Source organism: Drosophila montana, unplaced genomic scaffold (assembly GCF_035044405.1).
Source record: "Drosophila montana isolate Dmon_TW-CO22-7 unplaced genomic scaffold, ASM3504440v1 contig_2556_1, whole genome shotgun sequence".
In the NCBI taxonomy this organism is placed as follows: domain Eukaryota; kingdom Metazoa; phylum Arthropoda; class Insecta; order Diptera; family Drosophilidae; genus Drosophila; species Drosophila montana.
The window spans coordinates 147312-174902 of NW_026997420.1; the positions used below are offsets into that span (position 1 = coordinate 147312).

Genomic DNA, 27591 nt, shown 5'->3' on the forward strand with positions numbered 1-27591 from the left:
TGTTGGAGTGTTCTATTGGAATGGCTTCAGGTCGAGTAGCATCCCCGTTGATTTGTAGCGAGGTGCTTCTTTGCCTAATCAGGCGAACGACTACTGCCACTATTAAGATGAGCAGTGTGCCTTAGAGCGTAACGTTTACGGTTTTCGTATTGGTGTTGCTGCTCCTAAGGGTTTCCTGCTCTTTTGTGTTGTTAATGTTGATCTCGTTCAGCATTTGTAACGACAGAACTTCGTCGACCTTTGTTTTTTCCGCCATTAATTGAAGCAAAGGTGGAGTTGTTTCTGCGAACATCATTGTTTTCGATGTTCCAGTTCTTACTGTAGAGTTCTTGAATTGGATAAGGAATGTCCCCTTCGAGTCCATTGTCTCCTTATCGATGCCGATTGTGCCCTTGAAATCGTTAAGCAGAATCGTACCGGTAAAAATTTTTTCGTGGTCGACCACATGTTGGCTATTAGCTATTGTACAATATGCCACCTGGCTTCTCAGCAGATGTGTAATGCATGTGTCGTTGCTTAATTCAACCAAGTTGTTTTCACTACAAATAACCTTATCATTATGGGCTTCACAATTTTCTCTAATTCCGAAAATATGTTGTTTGCATTTAACAATTTTATCAAATTTTTATTTATTTATTCTATTTCCTTTTTTAACTGGTTTTAATAACATGGCCGTGCAAATTTATTTAGTTAACAATGGGATGCTTATAATATAGAGTATGCTTTTACCGCTAGTTGCTATTTTGATCTTGGAAAATTCTAATAATTCTCCTGCGATACTGAATAGTATATTATGTTTTGATATTATTTTTGTGGATGATTCTACCATTTTGTGTTTTGATTGTAGTTTTTCTATTGTCTGCTACTTTTTCTTTTGTGTACTTTGGTTTGATGATTGAACCATATGAATATGAACATATACTGTGTCTCCTGTCTCATACTGTTTTATTATTTTATTCTTGCTTTTATGATATTTTTTCTGATTTTAGTTCTTGTATCTTTTAATTCCTGAGGGACGCTAGTATGTTGAGTTACGAAAAAAATATCTATGGGTTTTGCGTTTTCTGTGGAGTGTACGGATTGGTTGTATAATTCAACTTTGAATATTAGGTCTACGAAATTTACACATCCGTCATCCTTCTTTACACATCTCATTATTTCGGTTGAATGGAATCAGAGTTGCATGGAATCTTTCAACTTGACCATTGCTTACTGAGGTTTAGGGCGGTGTCGTGTAGACGGTTGCTTTCAATTGGTTCTCCAATAGGAATTTGATGGATGCGAAATTTAATGATTTCTCGTTGTCCATAACAACTTATTTCGGCATACCAAAGGCGATCATGACCTCACGAAGTGGGTGCTTGATGTCTTCAGCTGCTTTGGATTTGAAAATTTTTATTTGAGCGTACTTAGAAAATTTGTCTATGGCGGTTAGGACAATGTTTCTTTCGGTAGTGTACAAATCTTAATGAATAATTTGACCGGGGTAAGAGGGAATGGGTGTCGGTTGTAGCTCGCCTTTTGGCGGGTGCCTATCGTCCTTTTTTTCCTTACAAGTTTCTCAGCTTTTTGCCATCGTTTCTATCTTACATTTCATGTTGGGAAAAAAGAATTTGCTCAAGATTTTAATTTTATTTTCTATTGCATTCCTGTGAGCTCTGGTGTGTTCTTTTATTATTATTTCAGTTTGTTCGTCCTCAAAAGTTACGTCTTCTACTTGTTTTTGCGTGTATCGTACTTTGTAGGTGCCGAAGTGTAAGGGGTAGATATTCTGGTTTTTGCCCATATTGCTTTCTGATGTGAATAGTCCATTTACAATTTTGGGGTTAAACCTTGTCTTTAGTATTTGTATTAAGTCTTTTTCGGAATAGCCAGGTTTCTGAACTATATGTCTATGGCAAGTTGGAAAAGGTATTTTAAACTCATATGATTCTGTATTTGAAGTTAATAAGAAAAGTTGGTTCTTGAAAACGTTTATTGGAACTTCCATGACGGGTATGAGGTTATGTGACGAGCTATCGTCTCTATGTACCGTTGCACTTGTGCTATTTATTTGAGGGTTTGGGGGATTTCTGATCAAAGCGTTCGGAACTAGGTTTGAAGTTCCTGGTTTGTATTGTAGTTCATGATTGTTCTCTTCAAGGTAGCTTTTCCTCCTTTTGAGTATCCTATTGTGGTTCTTGTTACTAACAGCGTCCAGTTCGCTGTTGTCAAATGTCACTTTTACTTTTATTAAGAAGAGTTGTTAGAGGTTTCGCTAATTTGGCATAGTCGCGGATAAATCTCCTATAATAACTCGATAACCCCAGAAAAGAACGCAAGTCCTTGAGGGTGGTGGGCATGGGGAACTCTTCTATTGCTCTTACCTTGGAATTGATTTTTACGCCGTTCGCCGATAGGGTAAAGCCTAGAAAATCGACTTCGGTTGTGAAAAACTCACATTTGTCTATTTGTATTTTCATATTCGCCTTGCCTAGGGTCGTGAAGATCATTTCTAGGTGTTTGGCGTGATCGTTCTCGGACTGACCATAGACGATAACATCGTCGATGCAAACGTAGCATATTTTTCCAACGTGTTCCCTTAGAATATCATCTAAGGCCCTCTGGAATATTGATGGGGAATTTTTCAGCCCAAATGGAAGTCTGGTAAACTCATATTTACCTCCATTTACTGCAAATGCTGTTTTTTCTATATCTCTCTCCTTGAGTGGAATTTGAAGAAATGAAATATTTGTTCTCGCCTAATTGTGCGATTATTACTCCGGTTTCAGGGATCGGATACCGATCCGAAATTGTTACCGCGTTAAGTTTCCTATAGTCGATGACTATACGATACTTCTTTTCTCCTGACGCATCGCTCTTTTTAGGGACCACCCATACCACCCATTGTACGGCGACCGTGAAGGTCTTATAATGCCGTGCAACAACTGACGTAATTGTTTTTCTACTTCTCCTCTTAGAGAAGCACGGTAGGGGTAATGTTTGCTAAACACCGGAGAGTCCGATGTTGTTCTTATCTCGCCTAACACTTTCGTGGTGTAGGTCAGTTTTTCGTCTGGGTCTGCGAACAAGGTCTGAGTGTGTTTGAGTAATACGAGCTATGAGGTTTTCCTGTGTATTTGACATATGTTCAGTTCTTACTTTAATATTATTGACCACTTGAGTTGCTAGTTGTTTTATTTTAATTCTATAGTTACCATTTATTATTAATATATCGTTTTTAACGTCAATAACAGCGTTAAGCTGTTTAAGGGAATCATTTCCTAATATCCCATGGAAAGTTTTAAGTGTGGGTAACAAGAAAATTTGATTGGCTTATCTTTTTGTGAGAACATCTTTTTGTGGTGTGTTATTTTTGTTTGTCCACCAACTGAGTTTGCGAAAAATGTCTTTTCGTTCTGTTTAGGATTCTAAATTAAGTTGGGTTGGATATAATTTTGGTTTGAACCGGTGTCGATGAGGAAATTTAGTGTCGTTCCGGTCCCCGTTACACAATTGAAATAAAGCAGCGAGGAAAAATTTAGTCTAAAAACCATGGTCGGGTTATATTCGATTGTGCCTTCGCACGCGATCTGATCAGATAAAGCGGTAGCTCCTTCTAACTCTGCGCTTTCGAAAAAGGCTTGTTCATCAACGTCTGTGTAATATAAGGCACACGGTTCAGTCTCTTCTACTGCTGGCTCTAAAGCTTCAGTAGCTATATGGAACTGTCGTGAGAATTTCGAAGGAGGTCCGATGGTTGCAGTAGGGGGGCGTTTGCCCACGAAATCGTTTGCTTGGGGCCTGTTCATATAGTTAATATTTCCGGTCCGCATGGAACCATCTAATTCCATCGGTACGGGTTTGGGAGCCATTGGGCGCGGAGGCGCCGGATAGGGTGGTCTAGGCCCAAAGAACTGTTGGGGTGTAGCGTATTGTGCATATGTCGGCTGAGGGAATTGTTTGACTTGTTGACTTATTGTTGGTTGTGTAGTCTGGTAGTTCGCGACTGGTCTTGGGATGTAATACAGTGTCGGATCAGGTCTTCTCCACTGTCCGGAGCTATTATTTGGTATAATTTTTGGTGGTTGGTATTTAGGATTAGAGTTAGCTGAAAAATGTCTAGGTGGTAGAGGTGGCGGTTGTTGTCTAATTTTGGGTATAAAGGAATTTCTCTGTTCTTGGTTCTCTACTTAGCTGCACAGTTGCAGGGCGTGGCGAGTCGAGGCAAATCGCCATTTAGACATCGCACGAACGTGTCAAAGGCTTTGCCTCGGTAACTACTTATCAAAGCCCTTACTATTTCGGGTGTGTCTTCTTGAACACTTATCTGATTAAGAATCAAAGACAACTGGTGGTATACCGTTTGATAAAATTCAGTAACGGACAGACAGACAAAACAGAGTTTTCCAATCTCGCTTATCGGCGTAATGTTCTGTAAGACACTTGGAAATGGCTTTCCAATTCATTGTGGCAATGTACGACTCAAGCACAGTATCCGCTTCTCCTATTACTTTATTGCGTATGGCTAGAGTAATTAAATAATATTTATAGGTAAGCTCTTGGCCCTTATATATGGCCATTATTCTTTCAAAGTTTTTCTTCCATGACCCGAATGCGGTTTTATCTCCTGAGAATTCCCTTAAACGCGTTATTTCGGGAACCTTTTCTGAATCTTCACCCTGAGTTGGACTCGTGAGGGGGATATCGGCTAAATGCTCGCCATTTTCTCCGTTGATGGCCTGGCGTATTATTTCGGCTCCCTGAAGTGAGTCCTTAATTAAAGACAAAATCACCTGCTTCAGCCCTGGACTGGCGTATGGGTTACTAGATGAACCGAGTTTCATATTAGCTAGCGCGTCGGAAAGATCCTTTTCCTGCATTTCTGATGAATCGGACAACTTGAGCCTCTTGCTTTTTTTTAATTTTAATTATTCTAGACCCAGTGGATGGTTCTCTCCTTCTATTTTGGAGGGTCCCTTGGGAGTCGCGGAATTGGAGTATGTTATACTGCATGTGCAGTGGTTTGTTTATTTATCGATTTACGTTTTGTTATTGGGCACTTGATGCTTGGGCGTGGTAAAATTTAAAAATTATAACAGGGTTTGTAGATAGGTTTTCAGATTACTTAATCTAAATGAAATAATAGGGTATATCGATCTTAAAATATTCCAAAGTTGAGAAGCAAATTTGTAAAATTTAAATTTTTCCTTTTTTCTTTTTAAGTTTGTTTTTAATCTTATGAAAGTATTTTTGTTTATTTTCTTGCTTAATTTTTTCTGTCACTTAAACATTAATCCTACACGATAAGTAACATTTTATCCCGCGGTGTAACGGCAAAGCGATGTAGCGACGGCGGGTGACTGGGCATGTCTCGCAGGATCGTCGTAAGGATTGTCTTTGGAGGCACTTTTCGGAGTACTTAAACTTTCGCGCTTTGTGGCTCCTTTTGAGGCACTTTTGTTTCGCGACGCGTTATCCTTCGTTGGTTTCGACCCGGTCCCTGATCGGGCGCCAATTAAAACAATCGTTGATTGTTTTTCTTAAAAAAAAACACAACTGTTTATTTGTAGTGCTTCTTAAGAACTAACTTGACAAAATTTGGTTTTATATTTATTAGGCTCTCATTGCCGCTGCTGCTGGCGTTTTGTCGCCGTTGGTTTGTCGCTGCTGCTGCTGCTGTCGCCGATGCCGCTTTGACGCTCCCGCCCAATTGGTTGGTGTCGGGTGCCCAGGTTGAATCCCACGGTGGAGCTGTCCCACGGTGGCTCTTAGTAATGCGCTGATTTGGCGCACGTGTCGATTATTGGTCATGCACCTTAGCCGTGATCGTTGGGCTGGCTGCATGAGTACTTCCTCTTAGTATTTGCAATAACTGTTCTTAACTTATTTATCAAGTATCAACCACCACAAAGATATAAATCAAGTTAATAATCCAACTTGTATAGCCCAAAAATTTAAGCCACAATTTTTTTTGCAATAGACTTTTTGAGAATACAAATATATTCTATGGCACAATAAGATGTACTATCGAGATCGGTTAAGGAACACAAAGGTTAGGTGACCAGCAACCTCTTACTCGTTATTACATAAAGAAGATCATCATCATCAGCATACGAAAATTATAAAATTTTTTCTACTGATAAAGGAGATATATTCCCAACATTAATTATTATTTTGTCTATCTAGTAAATTGTAGCATCCAAGCATGAAGTTATTAATTATTTACATTTAATTATGTTTTGGGTACGTATTTCCATGCTGTGCCCAACAGGTTAACTCCCTTGTTTCGTTTGTTCTTTTACTGAAATCGAAGTTATAGTGCGAAAAGTGGAATATGTCTATCTTATTTCATAATGGAGTGTGTAAAAAACTATTGGCTCTATACATCGTATGAACGCAAGAATCTCAGAACCTAAAAGAGCTAGAGAGTTGTTTCCGATATTCGATAACTTGCCCCGTTTCCAAGTAATCGATAAAAATCGATATTGAAATCCTGTTTTTGTTTTTAGCAATTTCGGCAACTTGCCGTATTGCCCATCAATTCAAGCCACAATATATATACAATTGGAATTTTGAGAGTACACAAATATTCTTTATTCTATTCTACAATAAGATGTACTGTCGAAAATTTCATTAAGATCGTTTAAGAGACACAAAAGTTATGTGCGCACGTGTTAGCAGCATAGCTGCTGCGCAAATTTCAAGAATTTTCTTATACATGTACACACACACACATGCATGCGTGTTTGCTTTGAATTCTATTAACAGCATTGCAATTGCGATTGTATTGTTTTCTGTGCTGGTATTTTGGTTTTTTTTCTCATTAAAGCTCAATTATTGGTGTGGCCCTTGAGTAGAGGCAGCGGTAAGTGGTGCGGTTAGTTGCGAGTTCAAACCCTGCCACAAAAACAATTTGCATTTGGTGTTGGAAGAAGAGGGTTCAGGGTATCCCCTAGTCGGGAGCTCCCGACTAGAACCTCTTACTTGTTATCTTTGTTAAGATGTTTTGAATTTAATCAGCAATTTTGAACTGGCCGATTCCCCGGACAGATCTGCAAAACGTTTAAAATCAAGTTACTATTTCATATGGTATGTCTTCTATAGAAACAAGCGGTAAGAAGCTTTGGGTATATTGTCTTCGGTTGTCAAAGATAGCCGTTATTTCTTCTTGTGTATATGTTAATATATTATCGACATGTTTATTCAAATGACCTACTACGGCTTTTATTTTATTGTCATTATAAAGTAATTCGGCTAATACATTATTGCTTTATTAATTCATTTTAAAAGACAGTGTATTGTCATTACAATTAATATGAAATTTGTTTGATTATTTTTTAGATAAAAGCGATTTCTTTTTACCCGGAGATACTGACGAAATAAACGAATTCTGTAAAAACTGCAAGGATTCATCTAATATCGAAATTTCTGCGTTTGTTCCAAACGTTAAAATTGTTATAGAGTAAGTAATACAAGTAAGAGGTTCTAGTCTGGAGCTCCCGACTAGAGTTTGGTGAATCTAGCTCATATTATATGCCGAAATTGCTCCAAAAAAAGGATTTCGAGATCGATTTTTATCGATTACTTGGAAACGGGACAAATTATCGAGTATCGATCTGCGCGAACACTAGGAGGACCTACAGCTAAAATTTCAAGTGTCTAGCTCTTATAGGTTCTGAGATCCTTGCGTTCATAAATACGGACAGACAGACGGACAGATAAACGGACATGGCTAGATCGACTCGGCCATTGATGCTAATCAAGAATATATATACTTAATGGATCGGAGATGCTTCCTTCTGCCTGTTACATACATTTGCACAAAAACATTATACCCTTTTTACGCATTTTTAATGGGTTCAGGGTATAAAAAGCTGCGCATTTGCAAACAGGGGCATCAATTTGTCACTAATCACGTTGTACGCATCCCACCATATAATTAGAGGTTTTGTTAATTGAATTGCGAGTCAGCTCATTATATTTTATACCCTTAACCCAAAATGTGAATAACGATTTAATCCAAATGTATGTATGTAACACCACTAACCATACAATGCATAGACTTGTCAAACGTCGGAATAATCGTATACCGATAAATCGTCAACGACTGAGCCCCATGGGTGTCCGCGACCATTTTAGTGTGCCCAGACAAAGTAAGACTGCTGAGAGTGGCAGCCGAACGCCGGCCTCGACAACCGAACGTTCAGTATGAAGCCGCCTCCTGCTCTGCGCACAACGTTGCTGCGGCTGGTGCAGCTTCGTAATATATGTATGTTAGTATTAAATCTTTTCAGCCCAAGTACATACATATGTGTATGTATATGCGTGTGCAGAGTGCGCCTCGCTCACACTTATTGCTTTGCGCACTTGTGTGCATCTCCTTCTCCCTGCATAGCTTCTCAAAAACCCCGAGATCTACAAGCATACCAATGTTTGTGTTGTGTGGATGTGCGCACAAGTAGATCGCGGCGATTGTCGCGAGCCAGAGATTTTTTCTTCAATTGTCTGCCCTTTCTGCCTGTGGTGGCAAAAGGCACACACATTCAAATGCTCTATCATGTATTTCTTCGTCCAGTCAGGCATAATGAGAAGAACCTGATATATTTATATTTATTAAAAACTTAAATGACCTAAATGATATATTTATATATTATATTTTAATATTTTTTTTTTACTGTGGGGACCAAATAAGTGCAAACGAGCGGCAAGTGCGGTTCACCTGTTTTCGTTGCCTGTTCACACATGTGTGCCTTACGCGGCCGCAAGCCCACCGTCGCCCAAATTTACGCACCCATTGATGAAAATATCTCTGTCTCACGACAAACCCTTGATCGGCTCATTCGCACACATTTTTGTGTGTGTGTGTATGTCTGTGTGTAGAGCTCGAAATTCAGAAATGCCAAAAACTTCAAATTTGGTCAAATTTGCATCGGGCAGGCAGGCAACCAACACGCACACAAACGCAAAAATGCTTCCATCCATATAGAAAAGTGTGTAAGTGTGTGTGCTTGACAGGCCCAAAAAGTTATTATGCACACATGCCAGCGTTCAGGTACCCTTACGCTTAAACCATGCATGGAAAATAGGAGTTTTGCACATGAACAGGCCAAACCCTTTAATAATGTCACCCAACTGCTTACTCGAAAGAGTGTGCGTGTGCACAAGTAGCAAGTCGAAAAAATTGAACATTTTCAATGTTTGGTCTTTTCTTAAAATATTCGACAAGCCGACGAAGAATTACCCTTGCAGAAATACGACATAGTTTTTTTTTAATTTTAAGCAAATTTGGTCCCCACAGTAAACAAAAAAATTAAAATATAATATATAAAAATATCATTTAGGTAATTTAAGTTTTTAATAAATATAAATATATCAGATTCTTCTCATTATGCCTGACTGGACGAAGAAATACATGATAGAGCATTTGAATGTGTGTGCCTTTTGCCACCACAGGCAGAAAGGGCAGACAATTGAAGAAAAAATCTCTGGCTCGCGACAATCGCCGCGATCTACTTGTGCGCACATCCACACAACACAAACATTTGTATGCTTGTAGACCTCGGGGTTTTTGAGAAGCTATGCAGGGAGAAGGAGATTCACACAAGTGCGCAAAGCAATAAGTGTGAGCGAGGCACAATCTGCACACGCATACACACATATGTATGTTTTTGGGCTGTAAGGATTTAAAACTAACATACATATATTAAGAAATAGCATCAGCCGCAGCGACGTTGTGCGCTGAGCGAGATGCGGCTTCATACTGAACGCTCGGCTTTCGAGGCCGGCGTTCGGCTGCCACTCTCAGCAGTCTTACTTTGTCTGGGCACACTAAAATGGTCGCGGACACCCATGGGGCTCAGTCTTTGACGATTTATCGGTATCCGATTATTCCGACGTTTGACAAGTCTTTGCATTGTATGGTTAGTGGTAACACACACAAGCAAGCATTTTCCACCCGATAAAGTATACTGTATGTCGAAATTGGCTTCACGCATTGAATAAAAATATCATTTTTCAACTAACTAAAAATATAAATGCAAACCGTTAATTTTTAATTATTTTTTATTCTCCATCCATGTGTCGGAGCGTTCAAAGTTTTTAATGTTGGACAAAGTAGCTCGAATTCCTCAGATATCTGAGAACATCTGAACCATAGCTCTTGCAAGGCGCCTTAGGAATGAATGAAATTTTACGGTTTCCCTTGAAACAGTAAATGAGCCAATGCTTCGCAACAATTACAAATCCAGAGCTACGCGGCAGAAATCACTCATTTCTCAAAAAAATATTAAGAATCGTTTGTGCTTCTGCACAATTCTCAGTAATTTGATCATTGGGACGACGCCATTTTGTGATGGAACAAAAATGATGCTGTAATACCATGACGTACCAAGAATTACAACATAATTACCAAAAAAATTTGCGAATTGACGGTGATGACTTGGGGCTGAATTTTAAACATCGAAATTCGGGATTGATCCTTTATTGAGACAGCTGTGGATACACAACAATATCTCAATATTTTGAATTGCCATTTAGGAACCAGTGTTTTTAAATTGGCGTTCATGAGAGATTACAGACCACACTTAAAGTGTTCTTATGATAATGGCTCTAAGCATGAAATTATACCCCTATTACTTAGGAAAGTGATGCATACACATGCCTATAGTCCGAAATAAAATTACATAGAGAATATGAGGCATTTCTTGAAGTTGCTAAAATACAGCCAACAAAAAAGCCCGAACTTAACGCTGCCAGGAACAATAATTACCGACCACTTAAGAAATTACATTTCTTGAAGTTGCTAAAATACAGCCAACAAAAAAGCCCGAACTTAACGCTGCCAGGAACAATAATTACCGACCACTTAAGAAATTACATGTACGATTTACATGTAAGATTTATAATGACAGAAAGTAAAGAGTGTTTAAAAATAATAGGCTAGCTGATTCCAACTTAACACTGCTGCTCACAAAAACCGACTATCTCGCGATAATAGATGACTGCCCATCTCTATGCGTTTGCTATCGCTAGCTTATCGATCGTAGTTAGATATATGTTTATTATCAGAATAGTGTTAACCTCCTCTCATCGTTATCGGATACAAAACACCACGTCATGTTATCACTGTTTGTATCTGTAGTATTTGGTTCTTCGTTATGTGCTACCTTTCTGACGGCACACCGACAGTAACGTTTGACTTTGGTAATTTCATATGCACCTAGATATTCGCTGGTCAAGTTACGTCCTGCGACGAACTGCGCTCCCTTGATCCCTACCATGTCTCCCACTCTGTAGCCGTGCTCAGCTCGACGTTTTTTGTCAGAAATACAATTATAGACAACATGGCTATACAGTTCAGCGCCTGCAAGATGTTCTGTTTCATTTGGTCACGCAGCTCTTGGCGCTCGTCTTTAAATTGCGTTACTAACTCTTCGTTGAGTACGTCTAAGAATCGACCCCAGCTTGGCTGTGCATTTTAGTTCCAAACAAAATCTCAAATGGTGATTATTTCAACGTGGCACATACGATTTAGCGCCTTTTTGTCCTATGACCTTCTACCACTTTGTTGAATCATGGACAGACTACTTTGCGATGATACCCAACATTGAACGGATTACTCGCTCAATCTGGCTATTGCCTTTCGCCACACCTGTCGCTGTCCAAACATGCTCGACTTTGTTTTCGTTAAGAAACTCACTGAAAGCGTCTCACCCGATTGCCCACTTTTTACTGATAATAATTCAACTGATACAGTTAGCTGTCAACTATTGAATGTGAAGGCCTCCATATACAGGATTCACTAGGAAACTTCTCGGAACGTCTGCTTTAGTTGTTGTCTATTTAAACGCTACACAGTCAGTGGTAAGATTAAATTGGAGCCCCAACAGATAGTGTCGAATCTTCTTGAGTGCGAGGTATGCTGCATTGACATCTAAGTAGTAACTGTGACGGTTAGACTCAGCGTCTGTAGTTTTTCTGCTAAAATAATAAACCGGGTGAAAGCTTCCATTAAACTTCTCCAGTAACACAGCTCCGAAACCTTCCTTGGACGCATCCGTGTGGAGCTTTGTTGACGCTTACCGCTAATAAATGTGTATGTCAGGCTCGATTAAAAATAGCTGTTTTAGGCATGTTTTCTATTTAATTTTTAGACCAAATTGCGCAACAGTCTCCAGAACCAACTTAGTTTTTTGCATACATATATCCAGCCACGCGGCGTAAACAATAGTATCGTCCATATAAAGCAGAACATCAGAGCTAATCAAATTTTGAAATATATACAATTAACGAGCCGAATAAACGCGGCTGGGTTTTTAAAGCCGAGACCGCTTTATTAAATTTGAAAAGCCCTTAATTTGTGACATAGGCTGCATATGATGTGCTCTAACCTTAAATGAGAACATGAACATACTTCAAGGTCCATTATGGTAAACCACTTAGCCGGCTGCAGCTTCCTCAATATTTCATCCATGATTGGCACAGGGAACCAATCTACCATCTCCTTCCGTAGTCTACGGTCTTTCCTTTTTACGGTAACAGCTCTACTCGCTACATTTGAATAAAACTTGCGCACGATTCTTTGCTTGGTCAGCTTGATCAGTCCGTCGGGAAATATCTTCAATTGAATTAGTCACTGCTTTGCAGCTTTTAGGCGCGTCTGATAACTGCTGTCTATCATCTGTTCAACGTTATAAAAGCTATAAAAGCTGACTCTTCGCTGACATTATATATAGGAGCAGACTCATCTATCAGCAACGAATCGGCGTCCAGCGTTAAAAATTTGGATCCTTGCATGCGACCAAACGAAATTTTTTTTTGATAAAATCATGCCCAATTGTAATCGTTCCGAGCACTGTGGACGACTAAAAACTACTGGTCCGTCTGCATCTTATCAACCACAATCTCTGGATAAAATCATCCAATTGGATTTGTTCTTATATGGCTGTAGATGTGCTTTTAAAAAGTTCCACGTTTCTTATGCTCTTCACAACACTCTCTTTGATTATGGTCACATCTGACCTGTATTTACGAGGCAGTCAATGCCAGCGTGATTTTTTCCAAATTTTTTTAATGCGACTGTGACTAGCAATGACGCGAACTTTATCAATTTTATCGGTTTTATCAGGGCAGTTTTGTGAAATATGAGCACTTTGAGTATAATTAAAACATTTCATTCAAACTCTTCCTTTAGCGCTGTGAAGGATTTACAGCGATACATTGCATAATTGTAGTCGTTTTTTATGTCAAGACCGTTTACAATTTGGCTTATAACAGTCACAACTTCAACGTAACCAACTGATGATATTTTTTTCAAATATAGCATATACACGTGCGGCGACTCATTTTTTTTTCCTTGCAGCTGATGACGAATTTCCACATTATATTAGCTACATATAAATACTGTAAATAATACTCGCTTAAGTTCATCATAACGACACAAGCTTTCCGCTTCAAGAAAAAGTATCTGTGAGGTCATAAGCGTCTGCATCGTTTTTTCGAAAATCTTGAACCGTTTTCTATTGGCATAGGCTTGACATCACACGGAGCGATTTTCGTTTTTCGTTTTACATTAAACCTGTTTCCCTCGCTGTTCTCTCTAGCATTTGCCGTCTTGTTTTCACTTGCACGCGACGTTTGTGGTTCAACCTCTGCCATCTCGTTTCCACTCGAACGCAAGTCCTGTCTCTCCCTGTCTTTTTCATATTGCGCGTCCTTTTTCTGTATATTCAAGAGTACAGGAATAACGGTTTCTACAAAAGGGGAGGGCAACGCTGCGGCGCGACTTCCAATTTCACAAATTTTCAACTGATTTACACCATTATCGATTTTTTTAAAACTGCGTGTAACAACTTTACAACTTTCAAGCAGTATTCAACAATTTCATCCATTTTTCCCAGATCCTGCTCTTGCGCCAGCCAACTTTGTTTGACCATACATATTAAACTCTGTATTTGACAAATACGCCAAATGTAAGATTTATAATGATGTATTGTATGCTGGATTTGGCTACCTTTCCATTTTATAATTATTTGTTTAGCTGGCTCGAGGTTGGGGATTTTTGTTAAAGACAAAAAGAACAAGTAAGAGGTTCTATTCGGGAGCTCCCGCCTAGGGGATACCCTGAACCCTCTTCTTCCAACACCAAATGAAGATCGCGCTACGCGCTCGTTTGCTTTAGTAGTAATAAAAATAAGTTAAAAAAAAGTTCCCTTGGCAGGGTTCGAACTCGCAACTAACCGGACTACTTGCCGCCGCCTCTACCCAGCAGCCACACCAATACTTAAGTCTTAATAAGAAAAAAACCAATCAAAATAGCAGCACAGAAAACAATATAATCGCAATTGCAATGCGGTTAATAGAATTCAAAGAAGACGCACATGAATGTGTGTGTATACATGTATACAGAAATTCTTAGAATTTGCGCTTGCTGCCGCTGATAGGAGAAAAGTCAAAGACGTTTTCTTTAATCGTTTCTGTGTTTCTTAACCGATCTTGATGAAATTTTCTAAAGTACAACTTATTGTACTAGATAATATTCCTGTATTATCAAAAAGTCAATTGCATTTTAATTGTGGCTTATATTGGTGGGCAACATAAATTGGTGTTTATGTATAAAATGAAAGATTTGTGATATATATAAAATATTCTAGAATATACATGTCAAGTTTGGTGACTCTAGCTCATATAATTTGGATTACTTGGAAAACGGGGCAAGTTATCGAATATCGGAAACAAACTCGATCTGCGCGGGCACTAGGAGGACCTACAGCTATTTCAAGTCTCTACCTCTTATAGGTTCTGAGATCCTTGCGTTCAAACATACGGGCAGACGGATATGGCTAGATCAACTCGGCTATTGATGCTGATCAAGAATATATATACTTTATGGTATCGGAAATGTTTCCTTCTGCATACATTTGCACAAAAACATTATACCCTTTTAACCCATTTTAGCTGTAGGTTCTCCTAGTGCCCGTGCAGACCGAGTTTGTTACCGATATTCGATAACTTTCCCCGCTGCCAAGTAATCGGTTATTTGAGCAATTTCGGCAAATAATATTAGCTAGAGTCACCAAACTTGACATATAGCTTCTAGAATAGTATATATATGTATATCAAGTATCTTTCATATTATACCTATCGCCACCTCCCCGCTACTACCTTATAGCTTTAAATCAAGTCAAAACACCAATTTACGCTGCCCATCAATATAAGCCACAATTTAAATGCAATTGAATTTTTGATAAAATACACCAATATTCTATTGTATAATAAGTTGTACTTTAGAAAATTTCATCAAGATCGGTTAAGAAACACAGAAATGATTAAAGAAAACGTGTTTTGACTTTTCTCCTATCAGCGGCGGCACGCGCAAATTCCAAGAATTTCTGTATTCATGTACTCACACACATTTATGTGCGTCTTCTTCAAGTTTCTTTCATTTTATACCTATCGCCTGTCGGTAGGAGAGGGTTCAGGGTATCGCCTAGTCGGGAGTTCCCGACTAGAACCTTTTGTTTTTTCTTGCATTTGCTATGGAATTGCACTCTTTTTGAACAATGAATACAAAAATCCAATGCACTGAAATAAATAGTACGTTTTTATTATTAACAAGATAATACATTTTCGGTCAATGTCTAAACTCATTCTTCACAGACTGTACATACATATGTACAGTTGTTGCCGAATCGATTTAACTATGTGGGTATGTATTTTCGTTTGTCCGTCCATACGTATGGACCAGAAAACAAAAAGAACTCTGTCAGCGAAGTGTTTTAAAATAACTGTTTCTACCACCCACTAGAAGAAGTGTATTGTTTTTGGTTTGAGTGATTTTGCTTAGTGATAAACAATTATTTTAAAGAAAACAATTTACTACATATTTGGTCTGTTTACCTATAACAGTTTTCGCTTTTTACCGATTAACAGAAAATAGAAATACTATCAGCAAAAAAATAAAACACAGTGTGAATCCGATTTTGCTTGAAACCATTGCGTTTATGTCAGCAAGAATCATGTTCAAAATAAATGGAGAGATTTTTTTACGTTTACTGTTATAAACGCGTCCAACTCAGCGACTTCAAGATCTAGAGACAACATACAATTTGGTGTGCTTACACAATATATAAAAAAATATATAATTTTTCGGATATCTCCTCCCGTTTCCCCAAAATTGTAAAACACTCAATTGTGCAGCTACAGTCTTGGGCTTTGGTATATAAAACAACATATTGATGTGTTAAAAATTCCATAAAGATGAAATAAATATCATCGAAGAATGTCATTATGCCTTTTTTTAGTGTGGGTACTAAGGGATATATATATATACTTGTTTTTGTTTTTATTAAAAAATAATGGAACAATTATATATCGGTAGGTAGGTAGGTATTTCTGCTCGCGGGATGCATACATTTGTCCAGTTAAGCTTTGAAATGACTATGCCCAGTTAACAATTTGAGAAAAAGTGTACGTATCTTTATCGCCGATATAAGATAAGATAAGATAGTTTATTCTACCATTTGCGCGCGCATCCTTCATAGCTTTCCATTGCTCGTTAGTGATTTCCTTATGATCATGGATCATGCGTGCCCCACTGTGCGATACTGTGCGCAGGAGTGCTAGGAGTAGACCGCATATGCCGCATTGCTCTTCGGCTCTCGAATTTAACATCTATTGGGGAGACTCAGAGGGTTGATATGTATAGGATTGTTGAAATTACCACACAAGCAATAAGTTTTCTGCTCCGACGTCTTACAGCTGTAAACCCTAATCGTCCGCTTTGCGAAGAATAAAGTCTGCGTGCTGCCTGTAATCTATTAACTATTATTGTGTGACTGTAAGTACAGAATGAAACATTAATGTTTTACCGACATGCTCATTTTATAATTAATAAGTTATTTAATGAATCACTAGTTAGCTGTAGAATAATGCTGGGTGTTTTTATACCCTGAACCCATTGAAAATGGGTAAAAAGGGTATAATGTATTTGTGCAAATGTATGTAACAGGCAGTAGGAAGCATCTCCGACCCCATAAAGTATATATTCTTGATCAGCATCAACAGCCGAGTCGATCTAGCCATGTCCGTCTGTCTGTCCGTCCGTATGTATGAACGCACGTATCTCAGAACCTATAAGAGCTAGAGACTTGAAATTTTAGCTGTAGGTCCTCCTAGTGCCCGCGCAGATCGAGTTTGTTACCGATATTCGATAACTTGCCCCGTTTCCAAGAAATCGATAAAAATCGATATGGAAATCCTGTGTGTTGAGCAAATTGGGTAAATAATAAGAGCTAGAAGCACCAAACTTGACATGTAGCTTCTAGAATAGTATATATATATCAAGTATCTTTCATTTTATAGCTATCCCCACCTCCCGCTACTACATAGCTATAAATCAAGTTAAAACACCAATTTATTCTGCCCACAAATATAAGCCACAATTTAAATGCAACTGACTTTTTGATAATACACGAATATTTTCTAGTACAATAAGATGTACTTTAGAAAATTTCATCAAAATCGGTTAAGAAACAAAGAAACGATTAAAGAAAACGTGTTTTGACTTTTCTCCTATCAGCGGCGGCAAGCGCAAATTCCAAGAATTTCTGTATTCATGTACACACACACATTCATGCGCGTCTTCTTTGAATTCTATCACATCATTGCAATTGCGATTGTATTGTTTTCTGTGCTGCTGTTTTAATTCGCTTTTTCTCATCAAGGCTTAATTATTGGAGTGGTTATTGAGTTGAGGCGGCGGAAAGGAGCGCGGTCAGTTCCGAGTACGAACCATGCCAAGGAAACTATTTTTTTTTTTTTTGGTTGGTGTGGCTGTTGCATAGAGGCGGCAGCCAGTATTGCGGTCAGTTGCGAGTGCAAACCCTGCCAAGGGAACTTTTTTTTTTGATCAATATTAACGAAAATTTATCGTGATATTGACAAAACATTTATCATTTTGTGCAGCTATATTATTTATCTGACTTACAGAAAAACACAGAACTATTAAAGAAAATGTGTACCATATCTTACCTCCACAATCGTAAGACTCTTCATTGAAGCCCTGTCCACCATCATGGATGACACGATCATACCATGCATGACTTTGCGCTCAGTGACCTACTGTTCTGTTACGGTAATATTTAAGTCACTGATCTGCACCCGGATTTAGCCGGTAAATTGATCTGTGCTATTGGCAATTTAACGTTTTACGAGGCGTATCTTTGCGAATTGTCTTTTCTCCAGAACTACTTCATACAGTCTCCTCATGGCGTTAACGTGGGTAAAGTAAAACCTTTAGCGTCTCGGATAGCTGTGTACACTTTTGCGATATGTTGGTCTGAGACAGGGGACGGTCATTCAAACGCTCCGATATTCAGATACTGACCGCCTGTAAAATGAAGCAGCTGCATCTTAACAAAGGCGGCTGAAGCTACTGGATTTTATCTCTTCAAATAGTTGCCAACATTCGTCATGCTTAGTCTTCACATCAAACACCTGTTTCCAAATATGATTGTTGGAAGAATCAAGTGCAACCCCTCGACCACTCATGCATCGGCTTTTGCTGTTTCACCTTAGTTGTTGACATTTTTTATTTTGATGTTGTTTTCTTTTTTGTGCCCGTCTACGATTATTATATTAGGCTTCGGCGCATAGAGGTTATGCTATTCGCATTATTTTATTTTAATCGTCAATGTGTAATGAATGTAATAAATGTATTTCGAAATATTATTCAAAAAGATTTGCAAAGGATTTGCATTTAATCAATGAAACAATTTTTGTGTGCATTTATAGTCATCTGTCATGAATGAAATTTTAAATGTGCAATCCCATTTTATATTGGCAAAGATTGGACTAGAGCATCACGGAGTTAGTTACAGTCCACTAAAGTTAGAAAAGTAAAATAGTAAAGTAAAGTAATTACAAAACTTAAGTGTGCCTGTCTTAAGAATAAACCTTATATAAAATCTCAAATCGGTTTTCCATTGGGCTGCTATACTATACGCTCAGAAATCTCCTTAAATGCGGCACCGCATAGGGTGTCCCGTGTGGAATGATATCCCCGAACACCATTGGGGAATCGAGTGCCCTTGGTCCTCGCTGCTTTATACAGCTGTCGCGATACTAATATACTCAGGTTCGCCGGCAAAGTACAGGTACTAGAGCTCTAATTCCGGGGTGATCAACTGGCGTACACAGCTGGTGGAGTTGCTGCATCCACCAGCGCAGCTACTGTGTACGCACATGATCAAACCCAGTCCTTAGCTTGCATTTTTCACATAAAAATCTTAAAACATAATATTTTTGAGTTTTCCGACGACAACTAATAGAAATATATTATTCAATAAGAGCAGATCTCCATATTTTTATTCATAAATTTTAAAAAGAAGTGAATAATATAAATAATGAACGGCAAACAAGTTTAACTAATTAAAGCATACAGAAATTAAAATTTGTTATACAAAAATATAAACTCAACGTCCTGCTTGGGAACGTTTTTTTCTGTGCGTAGTTAAAAAAGTTTGATTAGTGTTCACGTTAGGTCCTGTAGTTAAAATATTCTCACATAAGGTAACTACAGTGAAAGTTTCCTAGCTCTTAGGGTTTGGGTTAATCACCACTCAGTCAGTCAGTAAGTTTTGTATATAGAGATACATCAAATGATGCTAAGAAAAACTGATTGGTCATAAAATTGAATCATATCAACATTCTTTAAAAACAAGTAATAGTGCTCTAGTCAGGAGTCTCCGACTATCAAATACCCTGAACACTTTTCTAACAAAAACAGAAGCAGGTTGTTCGCACCACAACTTATTAACTAGTATTTAGTAACGATGTTCGTTTTTTTGCTTACACTCCTTAAAATGTTAATTGAATTTATCGACATTTTCGATCGATGTATTATACAGTGAACTGTAATCAGCATTCTGTCGACTGAAGGAGTTGGAGCTTAAGTGTATTTTTGCTGGGAAGGAGGTTTGTCCGAATAATTATTAATTTCTACGCTCGTGGAGGACTTTAACTCGAACATTGGCGCCCAAGCAGGGATCTGAGGATAAGAGCTAAATCTTAAAGCTAATTGAAATTACGCGTATTTCACCAAGGGAATAGGCCTGCGGCCGCAGCGGCAACTTTGTATTGTGAGTCTGACTGCCTTGGTGTATTGAATATTTCTGGCAGGCATGTTAAGTTCAGTTTGATTTATGTGAATATATATTTTTTTTATTTTTTTTTTATTGAGTATGCGAGGAATCGGCCAGCAATATTGGCCATAACAAGGCAGGTAGGGTACGTGTAGAGGCTACACCTTGTAAAATGGACAAGGTTTTTTAATTTTTCTTTACTACTAGTAAAGCAAACAAGCGCGCAGCGCGAGCTGCTTTTAAAAAGCAGCATTTTAAAAATACTAAGGAATAATTACAATTTATTGCTACGACAGCAGGGCAAGGTGTTGTCGTCTTTTCAGCCGGGTGATAGGACGAGCTACAGCGAGAGGTCTGGCCAGTCTGCTCATATGTGTTTCAAGCCGGTCGCTATATTTGCTGGTGTGGCGATTGATTTGCAGCTCAATTGTTTCTAACTTTAAGTCACGGTGAAGGGTCGAACCGCGAGCCAATCACAGTCGGTTATTAACCGAAGGGAAGGGCTTTGTTCTGCAGAGTTTGAACACGTTTTCTGTTTGACCTAGCAGCCATTCCCCAGATCTGGATACCATATCTCCAGGTGAGCACGATCACAGCATTGTATATTGCCCTCATACACCGCAGGGGAAGTTTGGATTTGTTGCATAGCATCCAGTTAAGGCGACTCACCTTGAACCTACAGTTTGAGACTGAGACCTAAAAGTCAGTCGCTTGTCTAGGATAACACTCAGGTACTTAACCTCCTGGTCCACCTACATGCCCCACACTTGTGGAACCTCACCCCTGCGTAAAGTGAAGCAGACATTTCTGCACTTAGCCGGATTCAATTCAATATTCCATCTGAGTGCTCAGCTCTCTAGCAAATGAAGGTACTCTTGCAACCCGTCGGCTGCCTCGGCTAGCGATTTACCACTAAGGGCGGCAGTTGAGACTTCTCCAGGCACGGGATCGTCTGCTGTGAAGAGGGTGTAAAAAAACGGGCCAAGATCGCTTCCCTGTGGAACTCCCGCAGCAACTGGTTGTGAAGCAAAGATCGCTGCCCTGACCTTCACCTGGAACAGTCGCCCCTCAAGGTATGAGCGAATCAGGAGGTAAAAGGGCTCAGGTAGTTTTTCTTTAATTTTTTTCTCGGCAGATGATTGACCTCATACGATGATTGCTCCTCGTCTGATCGGCAGTACTCTCCAGTTGTGGTTTTGATCGGCACATGCCGTAGTGGCTGGAGCTTAAGAGACCTAGTAGTCTTCCATAGAGAGTAGCCAGAATCAATTGTATAATCCATGGCTTCGAGCTTATGCTCGAAGTGCTCTACTCTCTGGATCTTGAGCACTTGTCTTCGGGCAGGCGGGTGTGAATGGAATGCCTGCGCTGCCTTCTCTTTAATCTAATCAGGTCTCTTATCTCTCTATTATGACAATAGAGAGTTGAACTACATGGCGTTGTGATGCTAGGACTCGTCTGCTGAGCTGCTTGCTGGATTTTATTGGTTAAAAGGTCCACAGCATCGTCAATGTCCTGACTCGTATGCAGCTCCATGTATAAATGGATGGACTCGTCCAGCTTACTTTGGAGGACAGGAACTGAAGAGTGTCTGGAGAGCAGCCTATAGTTTGGCAAGACGGCTGTGGGCTGTGTACTAATTCCCACAATTAAAACCAAGTGATCACTGTGTCTGAAATCCTTATCAAGTCTAGGCAGGACGGGCTTCCTCTACGGCCATAGGGGTACCTAGTTCGAGAACCTGTCGCTAGGACTTAAACCCAACGGGAATCCAGACATCTAGCAAGCAGTGCGCCTTTGGGACTGATGGAGCGGTCACCCCACAGCCAGTGCCGCGCATTCCAATCGCCACCAATAAGCGCTTTGGATCCCACGGAGTTGAAAATAACATCGAAATGGTTTATTTCAGTTCTACCGTTGGGCTGGGTGTATACCGAGCCCAGCTCCTAAGGCAGTATCCATACTCACTGTAGATAGCTGGAAGGAACAGTTGGCAATTGTGATCAGCGGGTAGTGCTTCAATTCATTTTTGACCAGCACAGCAACAATGTAACACGGCTTGCTAGTGTTGCTGCTAGCCACAGCTAACCTAGCTTTCTTTAATACGTTTTGGGGGTGAACCATTGTTCCGGCGAACTTCTTGATTAGCCAAGTTCACTCCTCTATTTATTAAGAAATGCGATAACAATTGCCACGAAGGTAGATTTTTACAATCACATTCGCCTACCCACTTATCGAGCGTCCCATCATCAAGTTTGCTGCGAATTAAATGAAAACTAGCGCGTCGAAAATGTCTTGTTCGGTGCCAAGGGCACCTAACTGGGAGTTTACACTGTCTACAAGTACTCTCAGAGTCTTCGAGTCTATATGCTTGAGACGTTTCAGATTCAACGCCTCATTTATGTGAGATTTGACAATAATTGCCTTGTTCATAACGGTCTTGCAGTAACCGAAGGGACCCGATAATTCCAAAAAGTCATATGGTAAAGGTACGACACCTAAAGCGGATGGTAAATGTATTAGCTTCGACAAGTCAGTACCTATCAGCATAGTAAATGTATTGAACCAACTTGTCCAGGTAAAGGAACGACACCTAAAGCGGATGGTAAATGTGATAGCTTCGACAAGTCAGTACCTATCAGCATAGTAAATGTATTGAACCAACTGGTCCACTCGGTGTACTTACCTGAGAACTCAGGCAACTTTGATTTCGAAAAATTCGGCCGAGACACCTGTGTGCTGTTTAATACATCATTACTACTAGCAGCTCGACTTGCATGTCTCAGACTGCTAAGTATTTTAGCCTTTATGTTGTAATAAAAAACTTCGATCGCTTGGCGACGGTCATATTTACTGGCATTATCACTCTCCTGTTCTATTTATGCTTAGATTACAAAAAACATACTATAATTTGCTTCAATAAGGCTTAACCGTGCTTCCCACTCTCCAAGTTTCATTGAAGTATTATATTTTGCAATATAATTTTTTTGCGCGTAAACGTGACGCCCGTGACGTGAAACTTTCTTTCTCTTACTCTTTTTTGGAGCCATTGCGCTACAATTAATTAGCACGAAAGTTTGATAATAATTTTTTCAATGTCTTGCTTCTGCCAGCAATGTATTATATAATTTTGAAACTAAATGTTAGTTAAAATTTCACTTATAATACGGCTTGCCCCAAATGGCTTCCGTAAACAATGATCTTATGTTCCCTTGCCCTCCACAGAGCTAAATCACTAATAATTTGAATTCCCCTTGCTGCTGTACCTTAAGAAAGCCAAATAATGCGTACGTAAAGCGAAATTGTACGCTAAAGAATTCAAAACCAATGTCAAGTCAATGTCAATCAGGTGGCTGCTAAGTCGGGATGAATGTATTCTGTCGTGTGAGCAAACAAAAGTGCACCTCTCAATATGTAACCGTACATCTACATGAAAGCTTGCCGCACTTTATGCTAATACTACTTGTGACAAATTTGGACACACCTTTTGACTTCTTTATTTAATATTTATATTCACGAGTTTCGACTTTGAGCTTGTCAAACTCAGACGTAAATTTCTCGAAAATTTCCAATTTCTTGTCCAAACATTTATCACGGAGGCTACCAGACATTGAAGACAGTGACTGTGGTCGGACGGTGGAGCGTTCAATGGCCCCTCTGCAAATGCGGTTCCCTCTCAAAGGATAGTTAATAACATCAGTAGGCATTAGATGCTTTTATGGTCCAACGCCGTAGAGCCTTCTTAGCAAGTTGATCCTACTGCAGATGATCCATCCTACTGATCCATCTGCTTTAGCTCGCTTGGTTAAAAGCCAACAGTCGGTCAGGACCAAAAGCACTAAAAGGAAAAATACCAACCCCACTGGCGACCGCAAAAGAGTTGATGGCAGAAACTCTCCGCAATCTATTTCAGGATCCTGTTCCCAATGCCAAAACACACCAACCCAAGAAATGACCCTAACCAATAGATTTGCCGAGTTATTCGACAACTTGGGTGTTGACGAATCTGACTCAGATCATGATATGGGTTTGCCAACTTCAGGCGACGAGTCCGACATTGCTGTTGATCCCAGTGCGCCTCCAATTGCTACGAAGTCACCTGCTGTAGCTTCCATAGCCGTCAATAACCCTTCTGAAGCAAATGCAGCAGCTCTGAGCGCTAGTAAGAAGCCGCCGCTTATTGTCTTAACTGGCTTTGACAACCTCAATAATCTCAAGACTGTAATTGACCCTGAAGTGGACATTAATGACATAGTAATTGGCTCTAATATGGGAAAAACTATTCGTCTACAAGCCAAGGATGTCCCCACGTATAGGACTCTAGTCAGGAAGCTGGAAGATCTTAAAATTGAGTCCTACGACAAGCCATACAGGGTGGTGGTGAAAGGCTTACACTGCTCCACGTTGCACCACCACATAAAAAAAGAGATGCTAAGTCTGAAGCACAAAGTTATACACACCCACAACCCCATAAACAAGTCCACCAAAGAGCAAATGATTTGTTCTTTTTAAACATTGAGACCGCGTCCAACAACAAGGACATACATAATATTAAAATATTAAATACGCAAAAGATCAAGCCCATGCGCAAACAAAGTGAGATCGCCCAATGCAGACGCTGGCAATGCTATGGACATACTGCCCGCTTCTGGCGGATGCAGCCGCGCAGAACCATAGCTCCTCGGAATGTGACAAGCCAGCTGGCGTACCACCCACATGCGTTCACTGTGGAGGAAATCATCCTGCCATCTATAAGGGCTGCCTGTGGTACAAAGAATACCGACAAATCGAGAGCAGCAGGTAACAAAACAACCAAATGCACTAATAAACCGAGTCGGGCTCATCAGGGTGGCCAAGTGGCCAGTCCCGTTGATTACCAGTCCCCTGCTGCAAGGGATAACGCCATCAACAATAACATTGCTCAATTCACGCCCCACGGAAATTGGCCTCTGCCGAACAGTAGCAAACGCTTCCGGCGCTTTATAAGGAGAGATAATCAACTACAATCTAGTCAGCCACAAAACTAACAGCAGCACAAACATCTGATGCCAGAAGCGCAGCGTTCTGCTGGAAGGATCTGGAATGCCTTGTTCTCTGATGCATTAGATTAGATTAGTTTCTAGTTTCTAGTCTGGAAATACGTAAATTAAGTATGTGACACAGTGGAATCGGCAATGCAACATCTCAGATTATTGGTGAGGTGAATGCCTTTTTCATATCTAGAGTGACAAGGTTTTCAGCTACGGACAATATTAGTGTGCTAACCAAAATTACGCAATATAAGTTCCCCTCAAGGTTTGAATTGGCAACCACCCAAGGGAGTAACACTGCGGATCCGACATTTGACTCTTCTCAAAGAATTGATATGCTATTGGGAGTTTCTTTATTCTTCAATCTGATTGTTGCTGGCCAAATCAAACTAGGACAAAAACTGATTACCCAACAGAAATCGCTATTGGGCTGTGTAGTCGTGGGTAAGTTTACGCGCAGCACTAGCGTGTCGCTGCTAGCCAAGAAGAGGGAGCAAAATGTACTAAACTCGAATGAGCTTCAAGAGCTAGTTCAACGGTTTTGTAGGTGCGAGGAAATACCGCACCTAGTTGAATAATGTACTCACGAGAAGAAAAACATTTAACTGTAGAACTTCCATACAGAAATCCCAAGAAAGTACTTTAAATTTAGAAAAGACGTTGAATTGCATTTCCGCTCTAAAGAAACAGTATTCCGAATTTATTGAAGAATACTAAAATTTGGTCCATTTGGAAATAGTAGAGGCCGCTAAGTTAAAGACATTTTGTACTCTATGCCCCATCATCCTGTGCTCACGCCGGAAAGTTTGACGACCAAATTGTCGAACGCTTTTTGCAAGTCCATTAACAGCGTGTCAGTAGCCCGATCTTTTTGAGACGATGACTAAATTACGCTTTTATAGGTTTGCCCTAACAGCAGATATAGCCAAGATGTATAGGCACGTTTAAGCAACTCATTCTCATCGCAACTTCCTGGGCATATTATGGTGGTTTTCAATAACACACCCATTGAAGTGCTGCGTCTGAAACCTGTTATCTATGAACAAAATTCTGCTCCATTCCTAGCAGTGCGCTGCTTGTTTTATCAATCACAAAAATACGGGGAACAGTATCCACTGGCAGCTAAAGTGATTATACGTAGTTTCTTCATGGATATGTTGTGTGGGGTAGACACTATAGCCAAGCTTAATGAATTGAAACAGCAAGTTAAAACACTGTTAACACTTGGCAGATTTAAGCTGCACAAATGACGTAGTATTTGTCATGAAGCCCTCAGCAATGCGGACGACTAAGAGCCTTTAATGCTCAAAACTGATGTACAGCTAAAGTCCTTGAAATATATTGGGTGAGTCTAAGCGACCAATTACAGTTCTCATTAAATGTCAAATGCCGTAGAATTAGCTCAAGTATTTGATCCCTTGGGATTCTTAAGTCCTATACTGATTTTAGACAAGATATTCGTATAAGATTTATGGTTGCTGAAGCACGACTAGGGTGAAGAGCTGCTCAATGGCAAAGATACCGAGAGGAACTGATACTCATAAATCAGTGTTCGCTGCCGCGATCAGCGCGCGTTTAGCTACGTTTATAGGTGGCGTAGAGCTAGAAAGTGACAAATTACAGGGCATCATTAGTCGGACCTAACTGCAAACGAAATGGCTGGAGGCTTTCGCTATATAAATTCTAAATTACAAAATTTAAAACTGCGTAAGGAATTCATTAAATTAAAAGATATACAACCTATTAAGTCTAACACAATTAAATGCTTGAATCCCGTCATTCGCGATTGCTAAAAGATCTATCAACTTACACAAAGCATCCTATTTTAATGCCTACAAAACATATAGGCATAAATGCACTAATTAATTACACTCATCAAAGCAATTTACATGCCGCGGCTCAATCGTCATGCTCCTTTTTGCGGCAGGCTCGCATTGCGTTACTAATTTGCATTATCTGCCTTCGCCTTCGTTTTGTGATAGGCAATTTAATTAACGAAACCGCTGCAGTATCTACCCCTTTCAACGTGCCGAATTAGACTACGCAGGACCAAGTTTGATGCACTTTAACTTACGAGGGAAGCGCCTAGTCAAGGTGTATCTCGCTGTATTCGTATGCTTAATGACGAAGGCATACCATATAGACATCGTGTCGGACCTGAGTTCCAGGGCCTTCATAGCGGAACTTAAACGGTTTTTTGCCAGACTTGGCCTAAGCTCCGACCTGTGCTCTTACAACGCCACTAATTTTGTAGGCGCTTCGTGCAGACGAAGTTAACGAGGGGTCAATTTTCATTTTATCCCACCACGCTCACATCACTTTGGAGGGTTAAGGGAGAGCGCAGTGAAAGTTGTAGAAGCACTAAATCCTGGCTCCTTTTTGGTTGGCCGCCCGCTTAATGCGCTAGTGGAACCATTTGACGAAGCACTGGTCAAACT

At 39.8% G+C, this 27591-nt stretch overlaps 1 protein-coding gene across 1 annotated transcript in view; it reads left to right on the top strand.

Annotated features, from left to right (window-relative positions):
- The window catches only part of Atg2 (Autophagy-related 2), a gene marked incomplete at its 3' end in the record, with an annotated part of 359806 nt that overhangs the window by 124499 nt on the left and 207716 nt on the right, over positions 1-27591 (top strand). The window contains exon 8 of the mRNA XM_064682913.1: positions 7324-7444. Coding sequence (XP_064538983.1) covers positions 7324-7444 — 121 coding nt within the window. The remainder of the gene's footprint in view (positions 1-7323; positions 7445-27591) is intronic.